Source organism: Thamnophis sirtalis, unplaced genomic scaffold, assembly GCF_051295495.1.
Source record: "Thamnophis sirtalis isolate CommonGarterSnake01/CBP01778 unplaced genomic scaffold, rThaSir2_p1.2 scaffold_8, whole genome shotgun sequence".
Classification (NCBI taxonomy): domain Eukaryota; kingdom Metazoa; phylum Chordata; class Lepidosauria; order Squamata; family Natricidae; genus Thamnophis; species Thamnophis sirtalis.
Window position 1 is genome coordinate 21,568,205 of NW_028261388.1, and position 24,769 is coordinate 21,592,973.

The 24,769-nt window shown below is 40.5% G+C and overlaps 2 protein-coding genes across 3 annotated transcripts in view; both read right to left on the bottom strand.

The window, feature by feature from the left end:
- The window catches only part of MIPEP (mitochondrial intermediate peptidase), a 62,075-nt gene extending 45,317 nt beyond the window's left edge, over nucleotides 1-16,758 (bottom strand). Inside the window, exons 1-6 of one of the 2 annotated variants that reach the window (XM_087721225.1) lie at nucleotides 16,490-16,758; nucleotides 14,105-14,278; nucleotides 10,607-10,695; nucleotides 8,769-8,855; nucleotides 5,389-5,452; nucleotides 3,977-4,159 (exon numbers count right to left, since the gene is read on the bottom strand). In XM_087721225.1, coding sequence (XP_087577351.1) covers nucleotides 3,977-4,159; nucleotides 5,389-5,452; nucleotides 8,769-8,855; nucleotides 10,607-10,695; nucleotides 14,105-14,278; nucleotides 16,490-16,657 — 765 coding nt within the window. In that variant the 5' untranslated portion in view covers nucleotides 16,658-16,758. The remainder of the gene's footprint in view (nucleotides 1-3,976; nucleotides 4,160-5,388; nucleotides 5,453-8,768; nucleotides 8,856-10,606; nucleotides 10,696-14,104; nucleotides 14,279-16,489) is intronic. The other variant, XM_087721224.1, reaches the window with a different exon arrangement.
- A 481-nt stretch (nucleotides 16,759-17,239) lies between these two features.
- On the bottom strand, nucleotides 17,240-22,799 carry LOC106549847 (uncharacterized). The gene is made up of 4 exons (XM_087721226.1): nucleotides 22,712-22,799; nucleotides 22,218-22,388; nucleotides 20,657-20,719; nucleotides 17,240-19,003 (listed from the first exon to the last, which is right to left on the bottom strand). Exons 1-4 carry the CDS (start codon nucleotides 22,779-22,781, stop codon nucleotides 18,207-18,209), a joined length of 1,101 nt encoding a protein of 366 aa, XP_087577352.1. The 5' UTR covers nucleotides 22,782-22,799; the 3' UTR covers nucleotides 17,240-18,206.
- Nucleotides 22,800-24,769: the final 1,970 nt, after the last annotated feature.

The window sequence follows — 24,769 nt, forward strand, 5'->3', positions numbered from 1 at the left end:
CAATAAAAGCAATGAATACACATAGACACAAGCATAATTAAAACCAGAATAAATGATAGTAAAACACTGATGAAGAGCCGAGGTGGCGCAGTGGTTAGGGTGCAGTACTGCAGCCACTTCAGCTGACTGCTAGTTCGGCGGTTCAAATCTCACCGGCTCAGGGTTGACTCAGCCTTCCATCCTTCCGAGGTGGGTAAAATGAGGACCCGGATTGTTGGGGGCAATATGCTGACTCTGTAAACCACTTAGAGAGGGCTGAAAGCCCTATGAAGCGGTATATAAGTCTAACTGCTATTGCTATTGCTATTGTTATAGTGCTTCGTTCCATAATTGGGTAGACCAAGTTACCCTGACAAAAAATCTTTCCTCTGCTATAGCCAACAAAGGGAGGAGAGCCTGTGGTTTAGAGGTTAATACATCTACCTAATATGTAAGTAGCCTGGGTTTGAATCCCAGAAGGGTATGGCTAGCTGATGAGAGCTAAATAGCTTCAAATAGATCTATACTAGTCTCCCTTTATTTCTTTGTCAGTAAAAACATAAATTTAACACTAAAAAACTGACAGTTAAAATATTATCTGCATGTATGAAAAGGCTTCTATATTAAAGGAACTCCCAAAAATAAACAGTTTAAAACTATGCCCCCAATTTGTTGACCTCAATTATCAGATTTCAGGTGCAATGCCTATCTGTTCTTCCTCTGTGATAAGGAACTAGTTCTTTATTATAGAATGAAAAGATTGATCAATATTATTCCATATGACAAATTAATACTATATATAGTATTTTTCATTTTTTGTATTTATTACAAAGTACCTATTTGACCATATCACAAGGTATTTATGACCATGTCACAAACTATACCTCTGCATAGTTTAATTTGGTGGGTTCAAGATGCAAAGAGTGTTAATAACACAAGTACTTAAACAAAACACCTAATAGCTCACCTACTGTTGCTCACTATTCTCCACCGCTGCTACTTCTCCTGCTACTGAGAGCCGAGGTGGCACAGTGGGTAGAGTGCAGTACTGCAGGCCACTTCAGCTGACTGCTAGTTCAGCAGTTCAGCGGTTCAAATCTCACCGGCTCAGGGTTGACTCAGCCTTCCAGCCTTCCGAGGTGGGTAAAATGAGGACCCAGATTGTGGGGGCGATATGCTGACTCTGTAAACCTCTTAGAGAGGGCTGAAAGCCCTATGAAGCGGTATATAAGTCTAACTGCTATTGCTATTGCTATACTCCAACTCTCGCAAGTACTGCTAAAAACAACCCCATCTCTTTCTGGTTTCTTTACTTGCACCAACATACACTTTCCTTCCCTCATGTGTATCACAGCTTTTATAATCAGCTTTGCCGTGCTAATGAGTGAACTGACGAGGAGGCTTAAAGAGAAGGGTGCTAGCAATTTTCTGGGCAGCCTGCTCTCTCACAGGTTGTCAGAAGATATAGCCAAGAGAAAAGAGCTGGAAGGGGTTAACACCATCTTTTCTTCCTACAAGGCAAGGTTAAGCTTCCGGTCCCCCTGAAGAATCATTTTCCCTTCAGTCACATCTAACGCAAGGCCTGAAAAGGAATGCTTTGAATGGCAACTTGTTGCTCCAATTTACAAACCTGAAGAACTTCTGATGGAGGATTCTGACCGTGTTGTATAATTAAGCCTCAACCAAATTCTCAGAACCAGTAGGAAGGCATTTATAATTGAGTTTAATGCACGTGTACTAAAGTTTCAATGCCTGATGATCCTATTTTATTCCGATGCCTGAGGTTCAGGATAGCTCTCCAAGCTCCGTTTTTCTTTAGCGCCACCAAAAAAACCCCAAAAGCCAGAAAAAGTACAGCAGAGATTTATCTCTTCTGCAGTATAAATTATGTTGTATTCCTATGCTTAAGCTCTGCTTGGTCTCTTAATTCTGAAATGTTCTCCTTTTTCTTGGAGGCAGGTGATAAAAGAAACCTATCATTCGGCTTTCCTGTACATTCTAGTTCATTCTTGTAAATTAACAATATCCCTACCGGCAGAGGTGACATTTTACCGGTTCAGACTGGTTCGCCTGAACCGGTAGGGGAAATCGCGTGTGGCCCCGCGTCTACGGCATCCCATTTAGGCCCTTTTTTTGCCAAAAGCGCATGCGCGGAAGGCTGTGCGTATGGCCGTGCTCACATTTGCGAACCAGTAGGGAAGGTAAGTTAATACCACCCCTGCCTACCATGCCAAATTCCTACACCCATTTATTCTACAGGAGTGTTTCTAGTTGTAATGGAGTTTCTCAAATCACATGCCCATCTGGGAACTAATGGCATCATGCTAAGGGATATTTTGATTCTTGCCTCCTTTGCCTCACTAGTGAATGGGTGCTTTACTTTGGCAGTCCCAGAAAAAAAGCATCTTTGACTGCTTTCTTTCAGAAACAAGGCAGATGTCTCAATTTTTGATAGGAAAAGAAAATGCAGGACTTTGTAATTGATTTTTTCCCCTTCCTTGCTTCCTTCGTCCTTCAACGTATCTCCATATTCAGCTCGCCAGACTACATTCTGTTAGCAGAAAAAGAAAACTGGGAACGCTGGGTTCTTGACCAGGCTTTTGTTTACTGTTAGCTTGTTTGTCTGAATTGGTAGTTCCTTGATTGGGGTATTGTTTACTTTTTGATTATTGCTAGTGTTAATCTTGGTGGTAATTTCTGCTCATCTGGATGCCGATTGCTGGTTTTGGTCTTTTTATGTCTTTTTTAGCTTTTGGATCATCTCTTTTGAATGGTATTGTTCTGACCCCCTCCTCCGTCCAGTTAACGAACGCCGAGACAAGCGTAACTGGAGTTTCACAGCACTTTATTAGCAAGAAACCAAAACCTCGGTGGCTGAAAGCCAAGCATAACAAACAGATAAGAACTTTGGCAGCAACTCAGACTTCGACAGATAACAGCTTCTCCAGTGTTAGGAATGACATTGGATCCTGCAAAACCAGGCTCCTCCCAGTCTCTCTTTAAATACAATCTTGAGAGGAGCCTAATTATAATTACTTGGGTCCAATTATCTTTTGTAACAGCATAGCTGCTCTCTATGTCGATCTGCCCGGCGTTGCCGGGCATCCAGGAACAACTCCCTTGTCTCCTCATCACTACTTCAAGGCATGACGTCAGGAGCACACTCCCTTTGGCTCTCACTGCTGCTCCATGCCTCAGGCGCCTCCTGGTGGCCAACCAGCCTCTCTGCACTCTGCTCGGAGTTGGAACCCTGTCCAGGGTCCTCCACCTCTTCTAGAGCCGACTCATAAGGCCCCTCGCTGGCGGAGTCTGTTTGCAGCTCCAACGGCTCCTGCTGGGCCGCAACAGGTATGTAGATATTGTTAACCTTGATGCTCCTGTTGATGGCTGATTGGTAAACAATAGCCTGATCAAGGAACCACCAAGACCACTCCTGTCAACACTGACAGAGTTAAGCCACAAGTATATAACATGAGAGCAAACTACTGCCTTAGTTTGGTAATGAAATGCCTGCAAGAAAACAACCAAGCTCGAAGAGCACCAAGGACCCCACAAAATGAAATCTTCTAGTTAGAAAAAGGTGTAGTTAAATGTTTTCTATTGGCTTCACCTCTGGAAATTGAATTTTTCTTCTACTTACTTTCTTACTGATGCTTCTACAAGGGCCCCAATATGTAGAGAATATTATAATAAAATGAAGGAGAATAACAGCACCTTTTGCCCTTTTCCAATCATATAAAATGAACCCCCTCACCCTGTCCACTTTATACACTATAGCAGATGCAACTTTAAAAACAATTTGCAGCTCTCCATATGTAATCTGAATACGCCTCACTTCACAAAATACTTTCTTCCCAGTTCTACTACTTGGATGGTTTATTTTGCTCCATTTAAAACGGTGCACTGTAAAAGACGTCCACTTATAAAGCTACTCATATGTACTGCTAAGCAATTATACAAACCATATTGGGCTATAATATATTTTATACATACATACCAAGTCATCTGGACTGTCTGCACTGAGACAACTGATTTGGGCAAAACTGCCTTCAACGGCAAAGTTGTGGCGAATATGTTCTGGTAACACAGTCTTCTCAATCTTGTTTGGAAGATGAGACCCCAGGAGAAATTCATTACATAAATCCAAAATGTTGACATTAAGATTTACTGCATTCCTGCGCTGCAAATAAGGGGAACACATTTTTTTTTCCATACATTTCATAATATGAAAACATATTAAAATATTTACAGAAAATATTGAAAATAGTAGCATCCATAAATTTCACCAGCAATTAATACTATTGTGCCTGTTGATGGCTGATTTGTAAACAAGAGCCTAATTAAGGAACCACCAACACTGACAGAGCAAGCCACCAGTACATAAAATGAGCTCAAAATCCATTCCCTTCTAGCACTGATGACATTGCCTAGCTTGTAATAAAAGGTCTGCAAGAAAACAACCAAGTTCAGAAAGCATAGCTTAGATATACAAGGCAACTTATGGATCCAACTGGCTTGAGGTGTAACACGTGTGTTGCAAGAACTGCTGTCAGGCCTGCAGCTATGTTCCTTTCGGATTTGGCCTGCCACATTTCTATTCCACTATGCTGTTTCTATAGTGGGGAATTGAGAGAAGTGAGTGAGATGCAATGTAGCCATAACAAAATTCTTTCTAGAAAACCAAGGTCATCCTTTGTCTTTGCACCTGACCGGACCTGGATGGTTGGAACTGCCAGCATGGCAGTGGAGGATTGGACCATGTGATGGATTCGTGGGTGAGCGGGCAAGATCATGAACTTTAACTTGGGGGGACGGGACTAAGAAGCTTCAGATTTGGGTTATCCCAGATGTGCCAGCGTAGCTCTCTTAATAAATTGGAACTTTGAGCAGTACTTTGCCTTGGACTCTAAATTTTGGATGCTATCTGGAACACTGACAACTGCAGCAGCTGTTAATGGGTATCAGGTCTAATTCAGCATGATTGTTATTACCTATAGAGCCATTTATGGCTTGGGACTTCATGATTTTCAGGACGGTGTACTCCATGCAAAATGCATACCCAGTAGAAGTTGGTCAAAAATGAGGAAAACTTTCTTGGTGGCAACATTGTCACTCTGGAACTGCTTGTCTCCCATGTTGTAGCCTATCCAGAGTTAGCTTGCAGTGAGATAGGCAGCAAATAAATTTAGTAAATAAAATAACCGAATAAATAAAGTCAGGACTGTCCCCACTCTACTAAAATTTAAAATTTATTCTGAAGGATGAGTGATATGAAACACTGCAAATGGGCAGTATGAAGGTGTACAACATAACGTTTATTTTTAATTGGCTGTTTTTTAATTATTGCAAGTTAAGGAATGTGTGGCAACAAAATGACTGCCTACTTTAATTTTTATAAATAATAAATACCTGTTCTTCATTCAAATGAATACCGCTGATCTCAAAATCAAACATGAAAAGCTCTGCCACTCGCCTAAAAGAATAAAATTCCATTATCAGAAAATAATATCAAATAAATAATAGTATAAATCAAATATTACAAATCAAATACTAAGAAGTTAATTTAAGACATGCAAGAGAAAAATTATTCAGTTCAACAAAGCTTACAAAAGGTAAGTGTTCTGAATCTAGGCTTCCCCAAAAAGAATGAAGCAGATACCTGGTCCCGACAAATCCCCTTTTATTAGACGAAAGTGAATTCCTCTCATTCACATTCAGCAAAGGCCTGGTAAACAGTCTTTCAAAGGTGAATTTATGACCACAGACCATATCTGCCAAGTAAATATATTCCAAACACAGTGCTGTGCAAGGAAAGACTGGGCACAGAGTCTCTGAGATTCACGGACAGATCTTCACACTCCTGAAACGAATCTAATGACCGAACGAACAAATTGTTTCCTGCAAAAATCCACTCCGCTTTCGCTCTTTTATTTCCTATGGGAGGGGCCATTCACCGTCCATCTGTGGTCTTACTCCCAAGTCGACCCTGACAGCTCTGCGCATGCGCACACTGGAATAGGCTCCTCTGTTCCTCTGCCTCGCTGCTGTCTAGCTCCGAAGGCAATGGAGAACTGCCAGATGGCCTTGGCCCCATCTCTGCCTCCACCTGTGGCCTTACTCCCAAGCCGACCCCTGTTCTTTAGGTATTCTCTTCATCTGGCAACTCTGCGCAAGCGCACACTGGGAACAGGCTCCAGCTGTTCACCTGCCTCATTGATGTCTGACTCTGAAGGCAGCTGATAACTGGCATACGGCTCTGGCCCCCTCTCTGTCTCCAACACAGAGCCCTCATCCGAGCCTTCCCCAGCCTTCAGGATTGGCCCATGTTCCTCCCCAACCCCCTCACAGTCCGACTCTGCTGCCAGCTCTGCTGGCAGGCCACAACAGTAAGCAGCTACATACTGTAGTCTACTTGTTTCTTTATTCATAGTATCATATGAAAAGACAAAGATGTGTACAATTTGTGCTATTATGTAATTGCCGTATTTGATAGAAATTCATTTAAAATTAAGACATGCCCCTTCAGTTTTATGACTATATATTGTGAAATCCATCACAGCAAGTAAATATTGCTTGTTTTAAGTTAGCATGCAACCTTAGTTATCAGGATTATTACAGTTACTAGAGAAATACTGCAAATAGATGCCTGATAACTAATGCAACAATAATATTATTTGTAACTTATTGACTGACAGATGATGCCGGAAACAAATAATCATATATACAGTATGTATTCAGCTTTTAGATAATAGAATATGCTTCTTTATACATCTTAGTTAATAGGATAATAAAGTAATTTCAATTCAAAACAGAAGAGATTATTCAAAGCACACATAAGCACACACCTTTCATCTATCAGCTCTTCCTTAAATTAATCATTCCCCCTGTGATTGCGTGGTGATCCCAGGAAAAGACTTAACTTTTTAAGAAAGAAGTTGCAAGCAGGAATGACACATCCATCCACACTCAGAATCTAGTTTTTTTTTTAATTGTTTAAAAAGTGGCTTGGGATATGCAGCAGTCTTGATTTTGAAGAGGAAATGATCCTCTTCAAAATCAAGACTGCTGCATATTTTATTCTATTCAGTTACAACCTGTAGCACAAGCCACTTTTAAACAATTAAAAATCTGCCAAAAACTAAAGGTAACCATACTTAGTGGATCAAATGAAACACATTTTTTCATTTGATCTGTATCATGCTGCCCCGAAAATAAGACAGGGTCTTATTTTCTTTTGACGCCTCCAAATGTTGCTTGGGCCTTATTATCAGGGGTGGGGCTTATTGGCTTGGAGTTGCCGGGTGGCTGCTCTCACGAGCAGCAGCCCAGCAACCCTCCTTTCCAGTCAGGCAGAATGCCACTCACCGACCCAGTAATATCCCAAAGGCGCTAAGCCATGTGGTGCTCTGCCCGGCTGGAAAGGGAGGTTGTGTGAGCACCTGTTCTGCCCCAGCTCGCATGCCTCCCGGCCTCACCATGCCCTGGCCCAGTTCTCCCTGCAGGGCCAGGGCACCGCTGCTGCTGTGCTGCCACCGCCGCCAAGCAATCCCCCGCTACAGCTGGGCACAGTGCCACTCACCAACCAAGCAGTATCCTGAAGGCAGCAAGCAATGTGAGCGCCTTTGCCACCCCTCCCCCCGGCTCTTGCAGCTTGGCACCATTGGGATATCCTAGGTTGGTAAGTGGCGCTCTGCCTGACTGGGGGAGATGTCCAGAGGGCTTATTTTCAGGGGGGGCTTATATTTTTGCCCAGCCGAAAAATGTGGCAAGGTCTTAGTTTCAGGACAGGTCATATTTTGATGGAAACATGGTACATGCCTAAATATGTGTATTATTTCATTGTCTTGTTGGCCAAACTTTTATACTAGGTTGAGTATAGTCTTAGTCAACTATGGTAAGAAGCATACAGAAAAAGTAAAGAAACAGAACTAAGTCAAAATTGAAACAAAAAATAATTTAAACAGTCCAGAATAATTAAGAATGTCAAATATGTTGAACAAGAGGCAATTTTTCAAAGATTATTTTTGAATTCAGAATTGGAAGAAGGTTTTGAAAGGACATTAAATGATGCAGAAGAAAGGAGCAGCTATCAAAGGAGAAAAATGAAAATAATAGGGGTATCAATGCAAATAATAACACTTGCAAATATCAGATTCCATTGTGTAGAAAAAATGCTTCAAGTCTGGAATACCGTATTTTTCGGACTATAAGACGCACCAGATTATAAGACGCGCCATGATTTTGAAGAGGTAAATTTTAAAAAAAGTTTTTGCATTCCGCAGGCCTCCCAAACTCTCTGCAATCCACATTTTTTGCTCCCCCCCCCAAAAAAGGGGTGGCATGCAGAGCTTTGGGAGGCTTGTAGAGTGCTCCTGGGGGGGGGACGAGCAAAACAGTCCATTTTTGGCAAAAATGGGCTGTTTTTTTAAAAAGGGGGGGGGCATGCAGAGGATTTGGAAGGCTTGTAGAGTGTTCCTGCCCCCCCCCAATGGCCCATTTGTTGCTTTCCCCCCCCCCTCTCCAGCCCTCAGGAACACTCTGCAAGCCTCCCAAACCCTCTGCACATCCATTTTTGCAAAGGGGCAGGGTTTCAGTAGGTCAAAAATGCTGTATTCAGTATATAAGATGCACCCAGATTTTCACCCTCTTTTTTGAGGGAAAAATGTGCATCTTATACTGCAAAAATATGGTAAATAATTCACTCAGATATTATACAGTATCTGCATATTCACTTCCAAATTCACTTTGAACATTACAAGAAAATTCTTACTGTAACAATTAAAATGTACCTTGTTTCAGGGTCAAGAGAATCCATAACATCTTTATCAATTAACAATCTTCTCAGACTGTGACATAAATCTACATTTGTGTTTAATCTAGAAATATAAAAAATATAGTCAGTATTACATTTACGATTAGATATTACTAGTTTTTGTATTTTCTGTCATGTTTTATAAACTTATTCAACTTCAGAAAAAGTTATCACTTTGGAAAGAAGACATCAAAAGCAATTTACATCACAAATACTTTTTTTTCAGCATTCCCCAAGGTATGTAAGTAACTTATTAAAATGATAAACAAGGCAACAGGAAATATAATCCTAGAGTGATTCCAATCTTGGATGTTAATGGGGAATTTCCATAATTTATACACTCATTTTTTGCAGAACATCTGCATGATATTTTCATCCAATTATTCAATTACTGCCTTCCTGTGTTTTCTCTGTGATTTTTCCTTTTTTTTTTAAGGCAGGAAAAAGTATGGCTTTTTGGAAGGTAGGGGCAAGAACACAGAATGTAAGGGATATAGACCACTTTATCCCCCCCCCCCCTTTTCCTTTCTCTCCATGGGTTGAATTTCAGTAAACCAATATACATGTAATGGTAAAATAGACCTTTGTTTTATGCAATGTAAATGTCTGGTTCAGTATGACATTAAGGCATAATGGATTGTTTCACATATTGCAAAAAGCAACTCATACTTGTTGCCGATCACTATGTGTAACCAATGTAAGAACTGATTAATCTGACAAGTAACCTTATAGTAACACCCAACATTTTTTTCAATTGGTAAATGTAGTTTCAAGGAACATATGTTAGCTCTTTCATTATAAAGGTAAAGGTTCCCCTCGCACATATGTGCTAGTTGTTCCCAACTCTAGGGGGCAGTGCTCATCACAGTTTCAAAGCCAAAGAACCAGCACTGTCCATGGTCCTGTGGCCAGCATGACTAAATGCCGAAGGCGCAAGGAATGCTGTTACTTTCTCGCCAATGGTGGTTCCTATTTTTCTACTTGCATTTTTTACGTGCTTTCGAACTTCTAAGTTGGCAGAAGCTGGGATAAGTAATGGGAGCTCACTCTGTTACAAGGTAATAGGGATTCAAACGGCCAAACTGCCAACCTTTCTGGTCATTATGAAGACCTATAATTTCACCAGGGCTTTTCTTTAGGAATATTTTTTTCCTAGTAGACTAGACTTTACTTCATGGGAATAAATTAGAATATCTTGCTATTGATTAATGAGTAATAGAGGCATACGTTCTACCTTGAGTCAACCTCAATGATTATAGAATACATTAAGAAATTGTATGAGAATAGTTCCTGCTGTACTGCCAGGCACAAGGAATCAGAATCACTCATGAGTAGATTAAGGCTGTAATGTTATTGTTTATCACCTATGTTATAAGAATCTCACCAGACAGCTTGCCTTCCCCTGGCAAATGACCAGATAAGGCTTCATATTTGGGGGGAAGTCACACTTATACCATTTGTGGCTGCGCAATGGCTCCAAGCTAGATCCTTGCTTGAACCCCTCTTTGCAATCTAGCTGGCAATTCCCTAACAAGTTTATCCATCCTAATATTAAGCAGGTTGCATTTTTTACAACTCAGCCAATGTTGTTAGGTGCTATTTTTTGCTATTGAGTTATTGATCACTACAGCACAGATTAACCAGATAAAACTAGCTTTCCCCAATCTGAGCACCTTTCAGCTACACAGATCTCAATTACAAGAATTCTCAAATAATATCCAGGCTGCTTAGAAATGTGAGGAGCAGAAGTCCACACATTCTGGAAGATAATTGTGGAAGGTTGATACAAATTTTCAAACACTGAATAAAGCATACTTTTCTACCATAGTACCAATGCTTCTGCAGGCTTCCTCAGCAGCATCTCTGAAAGCAGGATCAGGGTGGGCTATTTTCACAAAATCAGCCTGTTATAGTAAAAAAAAATATGAAAGCACAAAAAGATAAAATATTAACGTTTGTAAAAAAAAAGTCTTACTAACTTTATAAGCATTGCACATGATTTGAAATGTTCATAAACATATGAGTTTTCAAAGAGCTACAACTAAAATTATTCTTTACCTTAATATTTCTGCAACATAGTTGAAGAAAAAAAATATGTAGATTCATTGTTCATGACAGTTTCAAAGCAAGATTGTATACAAGACCAGTAAACATACTATCGTAAATACTGTCAAGTGGTTGTTTGACAACATGTACATGCAACAGATAGGAAGTGCTAATGTATGTATATCTATTACAGTATTTAAAAAATTGGGGGGGGGGGCGGGGATCTGGAAAAAAAAAGTTGCAGAGGACAATATTTATGTGCCCACCAGTGAAAACCATGCCATGTGAAAGACTGAAACTTGGAATGTAAGAGAAATAAACAAAGGCAAAGAGTATGAATAATAAATAGATGTGTATTTGTGAAATTGAGAAAAAGAGGAAATAAATAACAGATTGAATGAAGATAATATGATTTAATGGAATAGAGCGAATCATTTCATACAAAGAATTGTAGAGATTAATCTTCCAACAAAAAGGAATGGGAAATAGACATAAGGAAAGTAATGTGAAAACTGCTTGAAATACAGTATCTGGCATTACACTAACAGAAAGAATTAAAACAATATTCTAAGTGGAATGATGGGATAAAACAATAGTACATGAATTACTAAAAAATGAGGATAAGACGAAGTGACTGGATAATGTGAACAGTAAAAAAAACAACATGCAAAGAATGTCATCAAAAGGGCAAGGAATGGATAAGATTAAAAGAGGCCCAGAATATGCAAAACAATTTTGCTGAAAGTAGAAACATGAAGAATAAAACTGAAACAAATGCTATGTTAGTGTCCAAAGAAAAAAGTTATAAAAGCAACTCAAAAATGCTGTTAGAACGGTGAAAAAAGGTAAGCCTGAAACTATAAATGGTGTAATTAGAGGGATGTTAGTTGTCAAATATTAAAATATAGATATGGTCTGCTTATAGAATAGCAATGTGATATGTACATTTGTGTCTCTCAATCATTATTCTTACCTAGTATAAAGGGAAAAGTAGTAAGATGAAGGCAAAAATTACATGGACATTAATTTAAGAATGCCTGGAAGGTCTTTTCTATCCTTTCAATTTTTACTGGAAGGGGAGTCGACAGGAAGTTTTCCAGATGATGAATAAAGTGAGATGTTTACTGCTTGTTTTTTTACATAATACATTAAGGGAATTGTAACAAACCGTGAACAGTGTGGTGTGTCATTTATAGACAATTTAAGGATAACTTAATCCAAGTTATAGAAAAATAGAGAGGTAACATGGAATATATCTACAATGGGAAATTACTGAGATTTTTAGACAGAATTACATATTGGGGATATGTTAGGACAGTGATGGGCAACCTTTTTGGCGTGGTGTGTCAAAAATCGGCAAAAAATCGAGCATAACTCGCATTGTGTGTCACTTCGACAAAAACATAATTTTGCGCAATTTATAGTTTAAACTACAAAAATGTATAATTGCAATATATAATTGTATTTAATAAACCAAAAACAAATTATTTAACATACCTGCTTAGTAACTTCTTTGTTCATCAGTCGATTTCGTATGTTGCCCTTGATATTATTGAACTTGTTTGGGGTGCTGTGAACCAGGGCTGTGGAGTCGGCTGCTTCCAGCTCCACGTCCTCATCAACATGCCGCTCCAGCCCGCCCCAAGAGAACTCAGATATTCTCTTAATAATTGCATCTTTATTCTGCATATTGTGAAATAGAACTGGCGCACATCTTAGGAGAGTTTCTTTAATAAATTCTCCCTCATTAAGCGCTTTTGCATGCTGAGCTATGGAGTGAGCAATGCTCAAACTTGCAGAGTTTAAATTTGTAGAGCCTTTCATAAATAAACAGCGCACTGTTCCCGCGCTCCTCTCCTGCGGGTCCTCCCTTGCTGCGCTGATGACGTGTGTGCGCATGGCACGCACGCCTTACCAGCAGCCCCTGCGCTCAGAAAGGGGCGGCGGCGATACAGTAAGTGCGTGTGGGCGGGGGAGATCACACGTCCCGTCCCCCCCGTTCCTCCAGCACAGATTCTTTCATCCTCGGCGGCCGTGCAGGAGCCGAGGATGAATCGCATGAAATCCTGTGTGTGTCACCCCAAATGGCTACGCGTGTCAGCACTGACACGCGTGTCATAGGTTCGCCATCACTGTGTTAGGATGTATAATTATATAAAGATAATGATGAGAATAGCTAGGAATTGTAACCAGGTCTACATCTCGACCAAAATTAGGCTGGGGTGGGGGTGGGGAGGGCAGAAATGAGCAAAGAACGGAACGTTCCCCCCCCCCCGGCCCCCAGCAGCACTCTATAAGCCTCCATAAGGCTATGCATGCAATTTTTTTGACAAAAACAGCCCGGTTTTTGTTCGTTTTTGGCCCACCCCACCCCTCCCAGAAGCACTCTGCAAGCCCCACCCCCAAGGCTATTCATGCCTTTTTTTGAAAAAAACACAGCGCCGTTTTCGTGAAAAACGGGCCGTTTTGGGGAGGTTTGCAGAGTGCAAAAACTTTCTCCCCCTTTTCGAAAAGTTGTTTAGTTAGAGTGGTTGATGAGAATTACATTGATCAAGTGCTGTCCCAGCAGAAACAAAGTTTTAGGTGCTACAGGTTGTCAGCTATTTCCTTCTCCAGCACATGGATAAATACACCTGGAAACATATACCTACCTACGTACCTACCTACCTACCTACATACCCTCACTCTCCCTACCTACCTACTTTATTTCTCTCTCTCTCTCTCTCTCCCCTCTATCTACCTTTATACCTACCTACCTACTCTCTCTCTCCCCACCTATCTACTGTATTTGTCTATTTTTCTCTCTCTATCCCTCTACCTACCAACCTGCCTACTCTCTCTCCCTATCTACTGTCTCTCTCTCTTTCTCTTTCTCTCTATTTTTCTCTCTATCCCTCTACCTACCAACCTACCTACTCTCTCTCCCTACCTATCTACACTCTCTCTCTTCCTACCTACCTACTGTATCTCTCTCTCTCTCTCTCTCTCTATCCCTTTATCTACCTACCTACCTAACTACTCTCTCTCTCCCTACCTACCTACTGTATTTCTCTCTCTTTCTCTCCCTCTCTCTCCCTCTATCTACCTACTACTTTTTTTAAAAAATTGCCTCTTCAAAACCTGGGTGTGTCTTATACCCCAAGCGTCTTATACTCCGAAAAATACGGTATTTCATGTTACATTTCAGAAAGTTACAGAATTCAAATTAACCTAGAAATACACCAGTGTCAATGGATTAACAATTTCAAAGATGTCATATTGTCTTACCAGATCTGCTACTCTACATAAAGCATCGGAGAGCTGATCAAAAATCACCACAATCTCTTTCCCAGGAGGTGTAACGCATACTTTTTGGACCAGTCGTTCTGCTTCTTGCAATGAGTTTTTTTGAGCTTCTTGAAATCCTTCTGGACAATTAAGTTCTGGTACACCAAACAGACCCTAAACCATAGGAAAGAACATTAGCAACCTATTTTTTAAAATGTAATATTCTATTCTACAATAATTTTAGAAATTACGTATGAACCAAAATCCTATTGACAATGTAATTTTGCCAGATAAATAACCTTTAAGTAATACAGTATGAACCAAAAGGATAGTTGCATTAAGCGCAACTCCTCTGCACATTTTCCCAAATTCTCAATCAATTTTGATTTGAAGTCTAAATTACTTTTTCAGCATCTAATTCTGAAAAATTAGAGTTTTTTAATCTGGAGTGTTCCAGTAAACTTCACATAAATCTTTCCCAGCAAAACCAGTGCCCATAATCACAATCAAAATAATATTCTATCATGTCTGGAGTGTTGAGATATAAGCCAATACAGACTTCTGCTGATAGTAAATGAATGTTTATCAGCAAATAGGAATTAAAAATGAAATCTGCAAATCAGAAGTTTGTCTCCCATTCTCACATAACATTCCACATTTATATACATTTATATTTTTTGCAGTCCAAACATGGTGTCCTACTTCTTAGGCTTCTTCTTTCTACTTCATTCCTTGATGATTTCTCCATTTAGCCACTGAGATATATTCATTTTTTTACTGGATTCTTCTCCCCCCAACCTTAGTTATCTTCTTTTTTTGCAAAACTTGGTGTCTCTTAAAATTTCTTAATTCTCTTTTTTTATCCAAAGTCTCTTTTATATCTGAATGCTTACTTAGAAAATTCAAGTGGCTGTTAATAATTAATCATTATTAACTACCTTTGGAAACTGCAATTTTCCAGCTCTCCAATACAGCACATAATAAAAAATAGTAATAGTAGTAGTGGTAGTAATGATGAAAAATTATGAAACACCGAGATCTCGCCATCGAAACTATACAGCTATGGATGAAACATGTAACAGTGATACCCATTGTCATCGGGGCACTTGGTACCATGTCTAAGAATTTTACAAAACACATCAAGAAATTGCAGTTTCCTGCAATAACACCAGTGGAACTGCAAAAAACTGAACTACTCGGAACATCATATATCTTAAGAAGGTACTTGGTTGATACCTAGGACGCTGGCAGCAACCTGTATCAACCATCAGTACCAGTCAATGGTATTTGTGATGCACTTTTAAATGTTCAGTTGACTGAATTTCATTTTTAATGAATAAAAGGGAAATATTATTATTATTAATATACAATTGTATCACAGCGGCCAGTTGTTTCGCCGGATTTGGCATAGGTCACCCACCCAGGGGCCTAGGACGTCGTATTTTCGTAATATGTGTGCAGATCCAAGCAGTGCGGCTTTTTGTATTTGACTGATGGTGATTTTGTCAATTTTTAACTGTTTTAAATGTAATTCCAGTGCTTTTGGAATAGCACCCAGTGTGCCAATTACCACTGGAATTACCACTGCTGGTTTGTGCCATAGTCGTTGAATTTCGATTTTTAAGTCCTGGTATTTTATGATTTTTTCATGTTCCTTCTCGGCGACCCTGCTATCACCTGGTATTGCGATATCTATGATTGTGACCTTATTTTTCTCAACCAGTGTGATGTCTGGTGTATTATGCGCCAGTATTTTGTCGGTTTGTATACGGAAATCCCACAAGATCTTGACCATCTGATTTTCGGTGACTTTTTCAGGCTGATGTTCCCACCAGTTTGTTTCTGTTTTAATATTATAATTTTTGCACAAATTCCAATGGATCATTTGTGCTACTGAATTGTGCCGCAATTTATAATCAGTCTGCGTGATTTTTTTACAGCAGCTGAGTATGTGATCATCATCATCATCATCATCATCATCATCATCATTATTATTATTATTATTATTATTGCTGAAGGCAGCTTTACTGGGAACAGCTTCCAGGATATTTGAGGATATTTGTTAATAGTGTCAAATATCCAGATTTGCCTATCCCAGGTCCTTGGGAAGGGCCCAGTAGGTAGACAAAAATGCCAAACCCAGTCTGAACATCTGGCTGACTGTGTGATGATTATTATTGTTATTTTGTTGTTGTCGTCGTCCCATTCCAGCTCTCTGAACTCAGCATCCCCAACATGCATAACCCCTTGCCATGACTATGGCAAAGGATTACGGAAACGCTAATCCAGCTCATTTGGAAGAAGGCTGCCGACTCTCTTCCAATGTAGAAGCCAAGGATATTCTGGACGTTTTCGGCCCCGTCTCACTCCAAGCCCGCCTCTCACCGTTTTCTGCCCCACCGCCAGCCGCTGCTGTTGGGCATTGAAGGCGGCGCCCACCGGGGACCAGCTGGTGCTGACCCATTTCTTGGTGCCGCCGCCGAGCCGGCCCAGCCTCGCTTGCTTCAGGCAGCCCGAAGCCCTGCGCGCCACCCGGTGCCATCCAGCCCACATGGTGGCCAGGAGACCGCTCGCCTCGGAGAGACGCGCCGCCTCCAAAACGGCCAAGCGGTTCCGGATTGCGGGGAGGGCCTCTTCCGCGGCCCGGCCGTAAGAAGGAGCGTCGGCGCAACCTGCTTTTCCCCGCCCTCCGGCGGCTTTGCTCGGCCTGGCGCGCTTGTTAAGGCCCCTTCAGTAGAAACAGGACGGACTTCAATTCCCAGAATTCCCCAGCCAAGCGCTGGCAAATGCAGAAGAGTGCGCTTACTTGGCCTTCAAGTATCTAAACACCAACGACAGCTATTAATAGTACCTTGCTTTTTCTCCGGCAGATAAAATGTAAAGTTTTCCCACGTCAAATGAGATTTTGGCTGCCAGCTGGATACACCTGTATCATTTTCTTTTACAACACAGATTTTGTTTTCCATCTTTTTGTTCTGGGGGGATTTTTTTTCCTAACTTTTTTCAGTATATCAGGAAGGATGAATAAAAATAATGCATTTTTGAATGTTCAGTTGGCTGAGTTCCATGTTTAATGAATAAAGTAAATAATAATAAATTAATTATTAATTATCTATTAATGATAATAAAGTCAGCTTTAAATCTTAATTAGCAAAACCCCAATAAAAATAACTATTTATCTTGAATCAAGCAAATCATATTTTTCTTTCTTTTCCTTTACACAGGACCTGGTCATTTTTTTCTAAAAAATACAATTAAAAAGAATATCTCATTTCTTATATCTATAAACAAATCTTCAAAACCTATTTTAAAGTCTTGTTTCTAATGAATCTGTCTCCTTACCTGTTTTAACAACGTTCCAAAATCATTCTAATCACCCTTTTGCTTTTTTATTTCTGTGGTTTATTTCTGATTTGATTTTGTGCCTTTTTGGGGGATTCCAAGCAACAAGACTCCATAGCAACAGCAACTAAAAATTTAAATAAACCAGATTTTTTTTTCCAAGCAAGGGATTATTAGTTTTCTTTTCTACAGGACAAACCTGCCTTTTTCTAATATACACAAGAAAGCATGATTAAAACTAATAATGATTTAATGTGATATGTGATCAAGGAATCACTTGCTTTAAACTCTACTGAGGACTGAGGGCAGTAGAAATGAAAAATAAGAGAAACTCAGGATTATTTCTTATCTTGAAAAAAAACACCTTATTTTGTTTTATTTAAACATGTTTAGGTATAAATATATAACAGTGGATTGTGTGGTTTTATTAATCACTCTAAAATATTTTTCTACAAAGTTAATACTCAATTGAAAGAATAACAACATACTGTTTTCTATCCTGTGATTAAATAGTTATGTAAGATATTAGCATTTTGTATTAGTGTTGGTGCAATCGTAGATTTTCTGGGAAAAAAATAGCAAAAATATATTTAGAAACCATATAAACAAAGTAATGTGCAAGTGGTGTTCAGCATCATTCTGCAAAAAAAAAAAAAAAAGACTGGGAAGTCTTGATTTGGCTTCATGAACTTTGGTGGAAACGTCATGTGAAAAGTAAGCTGTGCCATATGATTGACATATTCAAAACCAAGCAAGCAACTTATATGATGGAGGGCAGAGACGCTGGTGCTTCGGAGGTACTAAATAGAAGAAAGCCACTGAAGACAGTGTCATCATCTGGATCTGCAAACAATCCATTGAAAGTCTCTCCTCCATAAGTCTGCAGCCATATCCGATCCCCTTTCTGAAGTTCCAGGACGATTCCCCCAGATGCCTGGTCTTCGGACCCTTGGTACATGTCTGCAGTGTGGAGCATCCTGTGCTCGTTTTTAACCAGAGCTACTCTCACATTCCTTGAAAAAACAGTGATGTGGTAGGTAAAATAATAGACCCCAGGGATTTGGCAGGTGAACAGTCCGGTTTCGGTGCTATAATGGTTGAAGCCGTTGTATAAGACTTTATCAAATTTGATGGGAACATTGAGTGGAGGAAATTTAGCGGTAAGGCCCACACTGAAAGCGCTTCTGGCAATAACTGGGGTACTGCCAAGGTTCCCCTTTTCTCCCTGAGCTCCCTTCCAACCCCTTTCTCCCTGATTGCCTTTATTGCCCTTTGGTCCGGGTCCCCCTATCTCTCCTTTAGGACCCACGTGGCCTTTTGGACCGATGGGCCCCCTTAATCCTATTTCACCTTGAATTCCAATTTCACCTTTTTGTCCTTTGGGGCCAATTGGCCCGAGGTCCCCTTTTATCCCTTTCCTTCCCTGTGGTCCTAGCTCCCCCTGTTGACCTTTGTCCCCCACTGGTCCAGGAATTCCTTTCGGCCCAAATTTCCCAGGCCAGCCTCGTTGTCCCTTGTCACCTTTGTTCCCTTTTTCATCAACTCTGCCGTCAGCCCCTAAATGGAAAGGAAAGACCAGTTAATCTTTTACAGAGTTGTGAAAGCATCTGAGGGATGAAAGCAGAAATCCAAGATAGTAGGAAGAGGTGTTTGTTATTCCTGTATTAGCTAACAAAAACCAAGAGCAGATGAGGTGAGGCTGCCTTTGATTTTTCAGGACTAGAAGGAAAAAGAAGAAAATGCGAGGATCTCCCTCTTCTGACCTAGGCTTCCCAAAAGCATGAAGCAGACCCCTGGTCCTGAGCCAGCCGTGTGCAGCAGCTGCCAAAAAACCCAACACAGTTCTAGGCTGCATAAACAGAGGGATAGAATCAAGATCACGTGAAGTGTTAATACCACTTTATAATGCCTTGGTAAGGCCACACTTGGAATACTGCATTCAGTTCTGGTCAATATGATGTAGAAAAGATGTGGAGACTCTAGAAAGAGTGCATAGAAAAGCAACAAAGATGATTAGGGGACTGGAGACTAAAACATATGAAGAACGGTTGTAGGAACTGGGAATGTCTAGTTTAAGAGAAAGAAGGACTAAGGGAGACATGATAACAGTGTTCCAATATCTCAGGGGTTGCCACAAAGAAGAAGAGGGTGTCAAACTATTCTCCAAGGCACCTGAGGGTAGAACAAGAAGCAATGGGTGGAAACTAATCAAGGAGAGAAGCAACTTAGAACTGAGGAGAAATTTCCTGACAGAACAATTAATCAGTGCAACAGCTTGCCTCCAGAAGTTGTGAATGCCCCAACACTGCAAGTCTTTAAGAAAATGTTGGATAGTCATTTGTCTGAAACAGTATAGGGTTTCCTGCCTAGGCAGGGGGTTGGACTAGAACACCTCGAAGATCCCTTCCAACTCTGCTATTGTATTGTATTATTGATAAAACCCCTTTTATTTTTAATTTAAAGTGAATTCCTCTCCAACAAAGTCCTGGCCAAAAGTCTTTTATGAGTTTTTACAACTACAGACCTTTATCAGACTTGGAGACTTGCCAGGCCGATATCTTCCAAATGCCATGCTGTAGCAGCAATTACTTGGCAAGAAGTCAGGAACAGATCTTCACCCTAATGAATTGAACTAATTGTCTTCTGCAAACTCCCCTCCGCTTTCGCTCCTCTTTATTTCCTATGGGAGGGGCCATTCAAGATCCACCTGTGGCTTTACTCCCGAATTGACCCTTGTTCCTTAGCTGTTCCCTTTTCCTGGCAGCTCTGCACATGCACACACTGGGAACAGGTTCCAGCTGTTCTTCTGCCCCACTGATGTCTGACTCTGAAGGCAGCTGATAACTGTCGGATCTCTGCCCCATCTCTGCCTCCAATGCAGAGCCCTCACCAGAGCCTTCCCCAGACTCCAGGACTGGCCCATGTTCCTCCCCAACCCTTCTCACTGTGTGAGTCTGCCACCAACTCCGATCGCTGGCAGGCCACAGCACTTCCAAGCAGACATATGAAATGTGAGCCTCAAATTATGTCAGAAGGAACAAGTCTGGAGAACTGGAGTCTTTGGGGTCTTATACCAAAAACTCCTTAACACCAATAGGCCTGCTGGGGTTGGCCAGAAACCATATACAGGCACTTGACTGAATTACATAGAACATTACTAGTAGATAAGCACAACCTCGTATTCTGGATGAGAACAGTTTTGGCTCCTACCTGGTTCTCCTTTATTTCCATTGATGCCATCTCGGCCTGACTTTCCTGGATTTCCTGAGTCACCTAATAGTAGCAAAATATAGTAATTGTTCATATCAGTGAGATAACATTCAGAACTTCAAACAGATACCTTCCTAATTCATTGAAGTATAAGGAAAAGGAGGTTGTACAGCACAATGAGACTTGCAAGATTTGGTTGTGGTGTCAAATTCAAGGCCCGGGGGCTGGATGTGGCCCACAGGGTGCTTAGATCTGGCCCACAGGCCCATTTGGAAACAGTGAAGACTGGCCTGTGGTGCCTCTGCCAGCAGAAATGGGCTCCTGACTTCCATTTTTGGCTGCGATGGCTTCCTGCAATCCTCTGCCAGCAAAAACAGAGCTCAGGAGGGCCACATGCGCCCCCGATATGAGTGACGTCAAGCTGCCCATGCCCATCCTGCCCCCCCCCCCAGACCAAATGTTACCCTGATGCGGCCCTCAATAAAATCAAGTTTGACACCCCTATTATAGCCTCTCTCTATAAAGAACAGTTCTAGAATTCCCGTGGAGTTGGTTTCTTTGGTCTATATAGCGGGGCAGATATCAATAATTAAAGGACAAAGAAAATCAAAGGAAGAGTATTCTGTGTTTCATAACTGGCTAAAGTCATAATGAGATGTTGTGAATGCTCCAACACTGGAAGTCTTTAAGAAGATGTTCGATAGCCATTTGTCTGAAATGGTATAAGGTTTCCTGCCTAGGCATGGGGTTGGACTAGAAGACCTCCAAGGTCCCTTCCAACTCTGCTATTGTATCCACCACGGGCACGTGCGCTGCGCACACATGCACACCCACAGAGGTGGGTTCCTACCAGTTCGCACCTATTCGGTAGAACCGGTTCGTCAAATCTCCCAAACTGGTTAGAAGGGGTTCCACCAGTGGACCCTGAAAGCAGGCCACACCTACAGAAGAGGTTCCAAAATTTTTTGAAACCCACCACTGGTCCTTGGATATGATTATCCTACACTATCATGCTCATATTTATAAAACTCAGTGCCTCTGTGAAAGGTAAGGATGACTACTGCGTTTGTGGTGCAATCAGAACATTGTGTGTGTTGAAGTTGTTTTAACGCAAACCAAAGATGCCTTTTTAAAAAAAAGTTTACATCATATTCTTATGCATGCCAGTGCTGTGTGTGAGGTAATTTAAGGTGGATCTGACAAGTGTCGTCGGCATCTTCATATCCGGTCACATGGGCGGCAAGCCACTCCCATCTGGTCACATGGGTGGCAAGCCACTCCCACAAAAGAGGCCACACCCACAGAGTAGGTTTGAACTATTTTTGGAACCCAACACTGCACACCCACCACCCTGCGATGTTCCAGCTGCAGGTGCGCAAATGGCCCAGTTGGCTTAAATGCAGGTAAGGAACGAAGGAGGGCAGGTGGGCCCTCCAAAGCACCATTCCGGTAGGGTGGCTGCTTCTCCCAGCAGCCACCAGTACACCCGTACTGGGGGTGTACCCCCGGAACCTACCACTGTTCTGAACATATAGTTCATTACAATAAAACAATATAATACCTGTGTCTCCTTTTTCACCCTTTGTTCCATCTCGTCCATCTCGTCCTGGTATGCCATTGTGTCCAGGGTTCCCAGGAATTCCAGGGTATCTTTCAACACAGCTGTTCTGTCTTGGCATTTCTTCTGTGCTGACTACAACAGCCAGCAAAAAAATCCAGAGTTTCATCTTATCTAATTTCAAATAAAAGAATCAATATATTGCTGGTTTTCTAAAATCACTAGCTACCACACTTTCCCAAGTAAATACTAAACTCGAGTCATAAACAGGCATTAGAATTTCAGTGACCATTATTCATAATCCTGGAAAATATACTTTTAGTACATCATCCATGCCCAACTTGGTAGCTTCCAAGTGTGTTGAACTTGGAACTTCCATTATCTTCCAGCCAATATGACCAATAGTACCTGTTTGAGGAAGGCTGGCATAGATAATATGGAAGAATCATAGGTTTTATGAAGGAAGTTATTCTAACCAGTTTGCATTCAAGGCTTACCTTTACTTATTGCTGCCCAGATGGATGTTTTTAGACATATTGTACATGAAGGAAAAATAAGGATAATCATTTAATTGGTTACTAAGTTCTAAAGAGTGTTATTCAGTCTTCAGAAACGTTCAATGATTAATGTAGAGATAGATGCCAAGATGTTGATGTAGAATGATTTTAGTATTTAAATATTAATCATCAGCAAAACAGCCAAATGCTGATAATAACTGCACAGCATTCTATCACCTTCTACACAACGGGGTCTTCAAAGTTATATTGGCTTATGCAGTTGTACTGATCTGAGCTTGTTTCCATGTATGTACTGTATGTATGCCCCTTTTAAAAAGGATGTACATTTCATTGAGATGAACATCTTTCTATTATACTAAAAAATAGAAAGGAGATAATGGTCAAAAGAATAGGATCATACAAAATAAAGACAAAACAACGTCCTTATTCTGTTCTTCTGCAAGACCAGAACTGCTATTAATTTTCTCATTTCACTGAGATAGAACTTAGTTAAGGACTACATGATGATGATGATGATGATGATGATGATTGTATGGTCTTGTTACATTAGCCAGGGGACCACAATGCTGTTGCAGTGTAGTAGTTTGGCAGCCAATTTACCAGCTCTATTGTAGGGTAAAGTTTTGTGCTTCCCAAGGTAGCTTAGCATCAGAAAAAAAGTTGAGTGGCTCTTCTTACAGCATCATTCTAGGCCCCCTCCCTTTTCTGGGGCCACCTCATAAATGGGGACTGCAACCAGGAAGGTTCAGAGCTGAAAGGAATATGACTGCCTGCACAGAGCACTAACTCGTCTCCCCATCGAAGTGATAGCAATCTATTTACTTCATAGAACATGCTTTTGAACTGTTGGTAGACAGAAGCTGAGATGAGTGACAGGAGCTCACCCTGACACAGTGTTAGGATTTGAACCTCTGGAGTAAATATCATCTCTCTAGTGTCATTAAGCCACTGAGCTACTGTCTATACCTCTTTGGTTATCTGATGACTACATAAAGATACCATATCCATGAAGGGTAGAAATATAACAACTATTTCTCTTTTTGTATTCTCAATGTCAATAAAATACAAGTTAACATGTGAACACAGAACCCTTGACCAATGGATATTCATTTGGGGAGGTCTGATTTAATCCCCCCAAAATTGGCAATTGTAATAGCAAATCAATGGCTTATTCAAATTCTTTTGAGTTTGTTGGTTATGGTACTGCTCCTCGGAAATTTCTGGAGAATTAAATGGTTTGGCAATGAAAATTAGGGAAAGTTGAACAGATCACATCAACTTCAGCAAGATAAATAAAACATTCCTCTTTTGCAATTGCAGGAAATCAGAAGATCAAAGCTGGTCATTTTTATTCCACCAAAACTAGAGTAATATATTAACATTTTCTCAAAAAAGGAAGAGACTTGTTAATACTTAATCAGCCTCATAAATAAGCAGTGATAGTCTCAAAGGTGCTTTTTCAAACCAGAACTGGACTGTTTTGTCCTTGAGAAAGAAGAACAAAATGTTTTGTTTTGATTACACAAACAAGCAGTGATAGCATTTTTAGAACACAAAAATGATTATTAAAAAGGTGCAGTTTTCAAAATCTCTATGCTCTCTTGTCATTTTAGATATGACAGAAATCTCATTATCAACCAATGCCTTTGGCAATGATTTAACACTAAATCGTCTTCTAGACTGTTATCAACAGTGAATCAAATAATGTGTTACATTATATTGGTTGATAGAGAAGCAAATAGGGGCATAAATGATAACACTATTTTTGTAAGTAATTATGAAGCTGTTTCTAAACATTACCTTAGGAGTTATTTCTGAACATCAGTTTATCATATTCTACTGTGTTTGTTTCATATCCACTATTCTATTCTGTTATTCTGCTGTTTTGCTTCTATTCTATTCTATTCTATTCTATTCTAATTCTTATTTTAATCTAATCCTACTCCACTCCAATTCTAATTCTAATTCCATTCCATTCTTCACCAAGAGTTGCTTTGGATAAATGAGATAGACAGCATATACTAAAATAAATAAGCC

What these genes read in the sequence shown, in the direction of transcription:
- LOC106549847 (XM_087721226.1), bottom strand. Translation starts at nt 22,781, where the DNA reads ATGATTATCCTTATTTTTCCTTCATGTACAATATGTCTAAAAACATCC. An exon ending in GGGTGAAAAAGGAGACACAG is followed by an intron (nt 20,720 to 22,217) that starts GTATTATATTGT and finishes TGCTACTATTAG; the next exon opens with GTGACTCAGGAAATCCAGGA. An exon ending in TGGAAATAAAGGAGAACCAG is followed by an intron (nt 19,004 to 20,656) that starts GTAGGAGCCAAA and finishes CTTTCCATTTAG; the next exon opens with GGGCTGACGGCAGAGTTGAT.